The sequence below is a fragment of the Daktulosphaira vitifoliae genome, unplaced genomic scaffold (assembly GCF_025091365.1).
Source record: "Daktulosphaira vitifoliae isolate Bord-2020 unplaced genomic scaffold, ASM2509136v1 Scaffold_1, whole genome shotgun sequence".
NCBI lineage: Eukaryota > Metazoa > Arthropoda > Insecta > Hemiptera > Phylloxeridae > Daktulosphaira > Daktulosphaira vitifoliae.
Window position 1 is genome coordinate 50,884,369 of NW_026099572.1, and position 10,545 is coordinate 50,894,913.

The 10,545-nt window shown below is 25.5% G+C and overlaps 1 protein-coding gene across 3 annotated transcripts in view; it reads right to left on the minus strand.

Moving 5' to 3' along the window:
* LOC126897051 (uncharacterized) overlaps nucleotides 1–10,545 on the minus strand; it is a 32,412-nt gene that overhangs the window by 18,488 nt on the left and 3,379 nt on the right. For 2 of the 3 annotated variants that reach the window (XM_050670428.1, XM_050670427.1), the window contains exons 2-4: nucleotides 5,996–6,073; nucleotides 2,901–2,995; nucleotides 309–383 (exon numbers count right to left, since the gene is read on the minus strand). In XM_050670428.1, coding sequence (XP_050526385.1) covers nucleotides 309–383; nucleotides 2,901–2,995; nucleotides 5,996–6,073 — 248 coding nt within the window. The remainder of the gene's footprint in view (nucleotides 1–308; nucleotides 384–2,900; nucleotides 2,996–5,995; nucleotides 6,074–10,545) is intronic. The other variant, XM_050670429.1, reaches the window with a different exon arrangement.

The window sequence follows — 10,545 nt, forward strand, 5'->3', positions numbered from 1 at the left end:
AAAAAAAAAAAAAAAAAAAAAACACATAGTAAAACCAATACCTTCTCAGCATCGCATCGAAGCTAAAAAAAATATATTTTTATTTTACTATGTATTACCTTTAAGGCAAACATATTTAGGGGAGTCAGGCTTTCCTCTAGTTTGTATAATCTCAACTCTCAAAAAATTAGACTATAAATGCAAGACTATAATTTTCGAGTTTGAAAATATTTATCAATAACACGTGTTTGAATAATATCATTCAAGGATAGATGATTAAAATAAAATATGTAGAATAGAAATAAAAATATGTTACTTTAAATATTTACCTCTTATTTTGGTTAGATTCTATTAATGTTTGAGTTGCACCAGATCCTTGGTAATACAATGAACATGGTAAAACACTATAAAGTTAATAATTTTTTTTGAAGCTTATTTTTTATTATCTCTGCCCAACAAAAAAAAAAAAACTGGTTAATTATATGAGTATGAGAGGCGTATTTATATGCAGGAAATATAGACAACTGCCTACAGCGGCATATTTTGAGTGGCGGCAAATATTGATGGTAAACAAATTTATATAAAACGAGTTATTTTTTTATTGTTGTTAAGACATATTGACTTCCTAATAATTATCATAATTGTTTTCATTTATTGTGTATATATGATATATATATATATTAATAGTTACAATCAAATTATTTTATGATTTATTAATAAACATAGATTTGCTTGAAAAATATTTTTAAATAATTTTTTTTTTTTTGAGGGAGATTTAGTAGTGTTATGGCGAAAATATATAAAAATGAGCCCCCTCTACCATAACGTAATGAAGGGCAGCAAATTTTGAAATGCCTACAGGCGGAAAATATGTGAATAAGCCCCTGTTTAGGGTCACTGATTCCGAATATGATTTCATAATTTATTTACTGAATTTCGATGGATAAATATTAACATATCAACTATTACACATGTAAATAATTACTAATGAATAACATGTTAGTATGTTCTGACTATTCTATTTTTAGATTAATCCTTACCAAATTTTTACAACAATAAAATAATATTTTATAATATGTAATACTTTAAACTACGGGGGTTAGTCCGGCGACGGACTAACCATCCGTCCAGGAGTATAAATAGTTAAGAAACTTCCTTTTTTGGGAGAGGCGGCGATAGTCCATAATGGGCTGATAAAAGCGAAAAAAAAAATACTTTTAACTACATTTTATATATTTTTTATTTACTTAATTATTTTATGATTATTTTTTCTTGAGATTTTTTAAAACGCTATAGCGTTTTTAACTTTAGATTTTAAGAAATTCTGGTCAAAATTCATAATTTCTCTATAATAGTTAATCAAAAATTATTTTCAGGTTAAAAAATTGAAATTTTCGTATTGCATTCACATTATTTTCACAGTATTTGTGGCTTTCATATGATATACATTATTTGATTTTTGACAATTATTACAATAACTTTAAAATCTTATACCTTTTCATTAAAAAATAATGCGCGTTATCTCAAAATTAGAGCTATTAGGGTAATTCGGAATCAGTAACCCTGAAATACTCAGAAATAACCCTTCACGCCCTGCATCTGTAACTTTTTTTTGTTTTTATTATAATTAAAGTTACTTTTACAAAATAAAAGTTACTGTTATGATTATATTTAAGTTTTACTACTTTTACTTACATTTTTTAATTAGAATAAGGTGTAGTAAGTTAACGAATAGGGAAAAATGAATTCAGTATTTCCTAAAATTAAACAATATAAAAAAACATTCTTGCTAGCATAAAAATGTTTATTAGTACACTTTTAAACTAATTAGTTATAGATGGGTATTTAAATGGGGTTCTTATGAACAGAAAAACTATGTAACAGAGGGGGAGATTAGTTTCTCACTACTTTACGTTCAAAAAGTTCTCCAAATACCATCATATATACAAAATTTCTAAATACACCACTGCTATTAGTAACACTAGTTCTGGTAATAAATTTGTATAAAGCATATTTCGATGTAATTTTTAAACAAAAATTAAAATTATTAACATTCTTTGGTAAATTTTAAAACTTTCCTCCTTGAATTTTCCGAGAGTACTTCTTAATATCTTGAAATCCATAAGAGACCAATTTCTTTTACAATATCTTTGGTTAAATAATTTTATAGTAGTTATCATTATCTTACACCACGGATGAGGATAGATGAGAAACATAAAAATTTTAAGGAAAACACATATTTTATCCTTTAGATTTTAAAGTTTAGAAGATGAAAGAAACAATTAAAAAAATTCATGACATTACAGAACACATTAGAAAAGTTCTCATGCAAGTTTCAGTTTTTAAATTCACAGGTTAGAAAAATCATAAAAACTTTATCTTGTCATTTTATTCTTCTTACTCTACTTTCATATTATTACATTTGTTTTTATAAATATTTATATGATTTTTTATCCAGGTATTTTTTTTTTAATGATATGGGGCATGGCTAAGTCAAGTAAAAAAAGTCTTTTTTGGGAAATAAAAAAAATCTTTAAAAATAATATAGTTAAAGATTTGTTTATCTTTTTATATATATATTTTTACAATACACACAAAGTGTGTGTTGTAAAAGATGAATAATTTTAAGTCACAAAAATTACTTTTCATATTTTTTAAAAAGCGTGAAAGTTTTTCGATAGTTACATATTTTAAGACTCAAATTTAAGATGGCAGGTTACAAAATTTCTTTAAAATATTGTTGTAGCCATATAAATTTTTTTGATTTGAAATATAATTAGTTTTTAATTTTAGATGCTTAGCTTACTTAAGATCTGCTATACCTATACTACTAACACACAATGAGGTTGGCATTTTAATTCTAATATACTAAAAAAAAAAAAAATTGGTCTAATTTTATAAAATTAAAAATAAATATTTACACTACAGTTGAGTTCCATTTTACTCCAATTCCATTTTCCATAAACAAGTCTAAAATATGTTCACAATGTTCATTCGATGCTATAGAAAAGGAAATCTAAAAATATAATGTAATATTGTATTTATCTAGATAAAAAGAATATATCAACACAAGGTATATTGGCACAACTAGTGAAAGGAGGGGGTCTTGACACACCAAATAGAAAATTAATTACCCTTCAAAAATTCAGAATATTATAGTTAAAAGCATAAAGGCTATTAAAAAAAAAAAAATTGTTGAAAGGTACAAGTAAAAAACAGTAGTAATCCTTTCAGTAAATTTTTAAATAGAGCAAAATAAAATTAAAAATACATATCTTCTTAATGGTAAAATAAAAATTTTCACTTAATCAAATATTAGAAAAATGAAAACATTTTTATTATATTGTATTTCATTACTTTTTACTAGTGCTAATAGGCTATCGAATCAAATCATAAAATCAAAATCGAAAAAATAGACAACAAATATTTTTTTTCGTAACCTTCAGTTGTAAAACATTATAGGAATAAAAAAAAAACCAGCACAATGGGGTCGCCGCATAGTGGGGGAGACGTGGCATAGTTGGGTCGAGTATAGATTTAATCTGACAGTGATTAAAATTACTATCATAAAAAACGCTTCGATCCATATCTGTAGATAGTGTTTAATTCTAAGAAATTGGTGAATAATTACAAAAGCAACATCAACTTCTATTTCCTTAATTATATCCAAATTAGTAATTCTTAAATTTAAAAATATAATATAAAATTATATATTATATAATTGTTGTATTGAATTGTTTTCAAATTATTATTAATTTTGATTTTTAATATGCTATAAGCAATCATTTTTAACCTACTTTTCTTTGTGAAAGTTTAGAATAAAAAAAAAAAAAAAATTTATTGCCATAACTTCTAGTTCAACTTACAAGTTTGAAATTGATATCAAAAATGAAATTGTTTAGATTAATATGGAGTCAGAAAATGTTATAATTACTATTTACAGTAAATCTATCAGAAAAGCTCTATTTTTTTTTTGCATTTTAATCGTAATAGATCACTTTAATAAAAATATAAATATAAATCATATTAATGATTTTTAATTTACTTTTGATGCTTAAAATATTCTACAATTGAAATATGTAGAAATTAATTCATTTTAATGTTATACATAACTAAAAAAACTAATCAAGAAGTTGTTAAAAAGATTACTCAATTGTGGGAGTATAATAAATTTGATTATAATTGTAAAAATTCAGGTGAAACTTAGAATAATTTTTTTTTAGATTTTTGATTTATATAGCTACATGTTACAAAAAAATTTGGAATATTATAGACTGGTAGAAGCAGACATAAATATAGTTAAAAAATTAATAAACTACAAAGTAAAATTATTTACTTTTATTGTTTAATACTTGTATTATATTAAATCTAATTCGACAATAAATACTTTGAAAACATTATAAATGAATGATTTTAATTGTTTGTATGGATAGAGCTGGTTAAGCTACTTTTTATTTTCGGCGCGTAAGTCTCTTCGGGCCGTCATCATAAGTAGGCCACTGATACGGGTAGGGGTACCCGGCTACGCCGGGCACGATAAGTGTTTTGCAGAAAAATTATTATATCAGAATCAGTGTAACAAAAATATATATTAAAAATGTTATTATTAAAACCAGGAAAATTCAAAAAGAGAATATAGTAAAATGTATTGGGTATAAGGTTGACGTTTGTTAATGAGGTATTCCCTTTAGACCTATTCAAAAATTATTTTAGGAGGGTATTTAATATTTTTTACTTTGTTTAACATGTTATAGAATTTTTTTTTGCTAAAAATTAAAGTAATGATGAAAAAAAAGGACATTAGGTCCTTATTTATTAGAAGTTGCCTAAAAAAATATTGATAGCGCTGGTTCAAGGGGGACCCATATCTTCCTTAAATACACACCTGGTATACACAAAAATTATTAATATTCTAATTATAATAATTGTGTTTATATTATAGAATAATTTAAAAAAAATTCAGCTGGTTATTGTACGTGGGACTATGTAAAAAATTTAATTTTGATAAAAATATTGGTAACTGCGATTTAACGTTAGGTAGCATAGTTGTCATAGATGAATCCCAATTTAAACGATAAACTCATAGACTCATACATCATAGATGAAAAAAAAAAGATTATTAATAATGAAAATGAAAGTGTAAACTTATATAATTATAACCGTCTTAAAATTTATATATAACATATAATATTTCTCGATAAAATATAGTGCTATGTGCAAATGCAAAATAGTGTTCTAATAAAAATACATATTACACCATATAATTAAGGTTCATAATAAACGTATGAGCAGAAATGAATCACTACGCATATAAAAACTATGCGCGTGGAATTATATAAAAAAAAAAAAAAAAACTAACATAATTTCAAAACAAAAAGATAGTTAATAGTCTAACTATAACACGTATTAAATATGAATGAAAGAGAAAAATTTATTTTCTACAAATTCAGAGTCCAATGCAGAAAAATGAGATGGTAACCTAATTAAAAATATTAGGATGGACTTAAAAAAAAAAAGCTCGTAAAACGGTAAAAAATGAACGGATTGAATTGATTTTTTTATCATATCTCAGGAATGTTATTGGGCGGGTCTAATGAAAATTTCAAACCTTAAGTCGCTGGCTTCAGCGAGCTTTTTTCTCAAAAACGGTCAAAATTTTAAAACGTTCGCGAGCGAACGGCAAAAATTGTCCGACCTTCGCCAATAATTTTCCTGAGGTCTGGTGACCGAGTACTTTCGTTGAAAAAAAATTTTTGAAAATCCGAGCACGCTAAGTAATTTTCCCAGAAAAGCGTTTTTTTCCTTGTTCTATTATATAATAAAATGTTAAAAATCATAATGGACATTTTTTAGACGTCTTAAGTAGCTAATGCCCATCCAAAATTAAATTTAGGAAATTATATGTATATAATGCAGTTAAAATAAGTTAAAAGTAAAATTTAATTTAGCTCCTCAAAATTGTTTTTAAATTACATCTTGTGTTGTTGTTAGAAGAAAAATTAATTTTAATACTTACTGAATGATTTTTATGATCTCTACTTTCAGCCCAAATAGAATTGAATATTTGTAAACTGGACAAAATTGCATTCAACAACTGAAAACAATTTCAATAGTATAAATTAGTGATATCCTAACTGTTCGATTTGTAACATCTGAGTTTGGTTAGGTTTGAAAATCAAACTAGAGTATTTAAATAGCAAGAAGAGTCAAAAGATTAATATTTAAAATTTTTTGTATGAATAATGATCAAAAGTTCGGTAAGGGTTAGATAAAACATTTGGATTATTCGTTAATATTATCGTTCTGCTGTAGATATATTGGGGTCATGGGAGCTGTGAGAATAAGACAAATTTTGTCCTAGTTCTTTAAAAATTTAATAGTTTGCAAGGGGGCTTTTTAATTCGGCCTGTAACAACATGGTTTGGCACTTGCATAATGACTAGCTATAGTAGCAAGGGTCGCCACCACTTAGGCGAGGTGTCACACCTATCAGATATGATTACCGATAAATAGGTGGAATTTAATTTTAAGTTAATTAAAAGTATAATCTAAATTAATATGTCGTTATATGTATAAATTACTATAATACCTCGTGGTTTATTAAACACAATTATGACAATCAAAGTTGTATGTGGTTGATATATAAAACATACCGTAGCCTGTGTCTAGATTAAGGAACAGGGATAAAATACACACGAGTAATTAAGTTACTCGTGCAATAAAATAAATATTGCAGTTGAAATTAATAAGGAAATTTAATTTAATTGTTAAAAAAAAAGAAAATTAAGTTAAACATGGACAAAAATGCGAATGTATAAAAAACCATGTCTACAAATAAAAGCAACAAAAATAAAAATAAAATATTTAAACAAAAAAACAAATAATAATACAAACATCACGGACGGTATTGGAACACATCCGTTAATTTAATAGGAAATCAATGAAAAACACCAGGAGCGGTCTGGACACTCGCTCCTTAGCATTGGCTAGAAGAAAAGGGAAACACGTGCTCTCCACACATAAACAAAATAAAGTTAATTTACGATAAAATAAAAATGAAATAAAATATAGCTCATTATATAAATATAATATATAAAAGAAAACGCTACCCGGTCTCCGAAGAGACCCATCCGATGGTCTGGATGCTTCGCCGTTGGCGGCTCTACTCCATCATTGACAAAAAATCATCAAAAAATGACAATTAAACAATATACGTGTGCATTCTAGCATGGTCAATGACAGATGAAAGAATGGAGAAGAGCCAACACCGATCTAACAGCAATATCAAATCGATAATGGCCAGTCTTTTTGGAAGGGATCAATACTGATAAACAATTCGATTTTAATTATATTTCTCTTTTATCGCTTTATCTAGCGGTCAGAGGCAAAATAATGAGAGGTTGGCACCGCTGTGTCAAGAAAAGGTTCTTTCGCGCTATAAAATAAAAATGTAGACATAACAAAAAAATCATAAACGGTCCACCTTCAAATTTGTGACGTAACAAGTTGGTTAATTTTAGCTTCGATGTGAAGCTGAGAAGGTATTAATTTACTAAGATGTGTTTTTTTTTTTTTTTTGTCTGTTGCCACTTTTTCTCAGCTCTCACCGAACCGATTTCTTTTAATGATACGTCAAAAGATCACAAATATAGTCGAAGACATTACCCTCAAAAATTGAAAAAAATTCCCTCGTTCCCCGTAAATGGGGGAAACCTCCAAAAAAATTACAAATTTAAAAATGGCTAATTTTCGAAATTTTCGAAATTTTTTTTACTAAAAACTACCTTAACTTTTTTAAAAATGAACATATCAATATAATTTTTTTTTTATAGATGCATGATGTCATTACCTATCATTTGGTATATTTTTTTTATAAATTTAACCCTTTACCTGCCCACAAGGGGGATTTAAAATGACAACTTTTTCACAACAAATTAACTTTTTCAACTTAACTTTTGAAAGTGTTCCGGAAATTCTGACATTATTATTTATATCTTAAATTAAAGCTAATATAATATACTTTATTATGGAAAAAAAAAATTTCAGACTTTATTTTGTCTTCACGGTGAAAATGGCTACCGAATGCTATTTTTGTGTGAAAATTTTCGATTATGTATTTTACATTTTTAACTTTAAAATGTTATAACTTTAGAAAAATATATGGATCAATACAATTTTTTTATAAGAAATAATATTTACATACTTTTTTTTTAAATCGGACCAATTCCCTTAATACAGGGGGGGTTAAAAACATAAAAACGCATATAGAAAGTAGAACTTTTTCAACTAAATTTTTTATTTTATTTTTTATTATTTATATTAATAATTTTAACTTTTGAAAGTGTTCCGGAAATACTGATACTTATATATCTTAAATTAAAGCTTATGTAATATACTTTATTATGGAAAAAAAAAAATTTGGACTTTATTTTATCTTCATGGTGAAAACAGAAATCAATGTTAATAAAAAAAAAATACGATTTTTGTAATATACTTTAAAATTAAAAAAAAAAATTTTGGACTTTATTTTGTCTTCACAGTCAAAATGGCTATCCAATGCTAATTTTGTGTGAAATTCTCGATTTTACTTTTAAAATTTTTAACTTTATAATGCTATAACTTATTGAAAAGTGTATGGATCAACACAATTTTTTTATGAGGAATAATATTTTTTAATAATTCCTCTTTCATTCGACATACTTTGTCTTAATCAGGATATTAATAAGGAACTAACAGTTTATGAAGCTTTTGGAATAATCCACTAATTTTTTAAAATTAATCACTATCTAAAGATTTGCATCGAAGCGTTTTTTTTTTTTGATAGTGAATTTTATCACTGTCAGATATCATTATACTTGATCCAACTTTGCCACGTCACCATTGTGCCGCGACCCCCCCTGTGCTGGGTTTTTTTAATATACATAAAAAGGAAACAATATGTTATTTATTTACCTTAATTCACATTAACAGGCATTCCTAGGAATTAATTGTGAATTATCATTTAAATACATAGAAGTATTTAAATATAACAAATAACAAAAAAAATTTAATTGATTAAAATTTTTATATAATTTCTATAAAGAGTTTTGACATTAATTCAAAATTTGACTTCAGATTTTTTCTATCATATATGTATTTATATAGATAAATTCTAACAAGTTATTAAGTGATAATTACACAGTAAAATCGTTTGGATCAGTAACTTTCCTAAATTAACTCATGATATAAATAAGAGTTAGGCAAAATTTGAGACTGTTCCATCAAGTTTAACATATTTGATATCTATGCATTTTAAGTAGGTGTACAAATCAGCAAAATAGAAATTATTTTTAAAAACTACTTTAGAAATATCTTTATCTATTGGTTCATAATCAATTATATTTTTAATAAATTGTAAATCTAAATTGGCGTTAATGCAGCATTGGTGCACTAAACCATTGTTTAATATATAAACTTGTAATAAAAATACATAATGAACGAATATTATTTCTTTGATTGACAATTCAAATTGGCCCCGAAACAAAAAAAATTTCAAACAATAAATGGCCTTGGCCATCCAACGAGCATGATGGATTGGGTCAGGAATTTTAAAATAAATTCCATGCAAATGTTAGAGCGTGATATTTTATACTTACCATGCAGACATCACATTTATGAAATTATATTGAAAAGTATTTTTGAAGTAAAATTTAATACATCATCTGAACCAGATGTTCCTATTTTCAATAAATTCCAAAAGTCTTGGTAAAATATAATTAAAACAAATTACTTAAGTGGAAAAGAAGATACCATTATTTTAGAAAAATTAAAAAAAAAAAAAGACGATATTTTGAAATTTAGTTTTGAACAATTAAAAAATACCAACCTCGAGATGACTACGAGGAACTTTTAGAATTGGTCATAATATTTTTTGGTGAAACAGCTTTACATAGAATTTATTTTAAAATTCCTGGCCCAATCCATCATGCTCGTTGGATGGTCAAGGCCATTTATTGTTTGAAAATTTTTTTTGTTTCGGGGCCAATTTGAATTGTCAATCAAAGAGTTAAATATTCGTTCATTATGTATTTTTATTACAAGTTTATATAGTTTTTGGTTGTATATGAATTTTGTAAGTGAACATTATTTTAGCTTCAATGTGAAACTGAGACAATATTAATTTTACTTTGATGTATATTTTTTAATTAAAATTTAAAAAATTGTAGGTTTTGAATAGTAAATATAGAAAAAATGTCGAATTAAAAATGTATAGAAAATTAAATTTAAAACAACGGTTAAATGAATTTTTTTTATGTTTTTACAATGAACGATTTATAAATTAACAGTATTAACGGTAAGAATAGAACATATACGTTTTTATTTTTTTAGGGCTAAATAAGAACTTTTTAAAAATTGTTGTATATATACTTTTTATAGAAAAATTGTATAACTAGTGAAAATGGCTACCAAATGCTATTATTGTGTGAAAATTCTCAATTTTATTTTTTACATTTTTAACATTATAATGCTATAACTTATTGAAAAGTGTATTGATCAATATAATTTTTTTATGGGAAATACTATTTT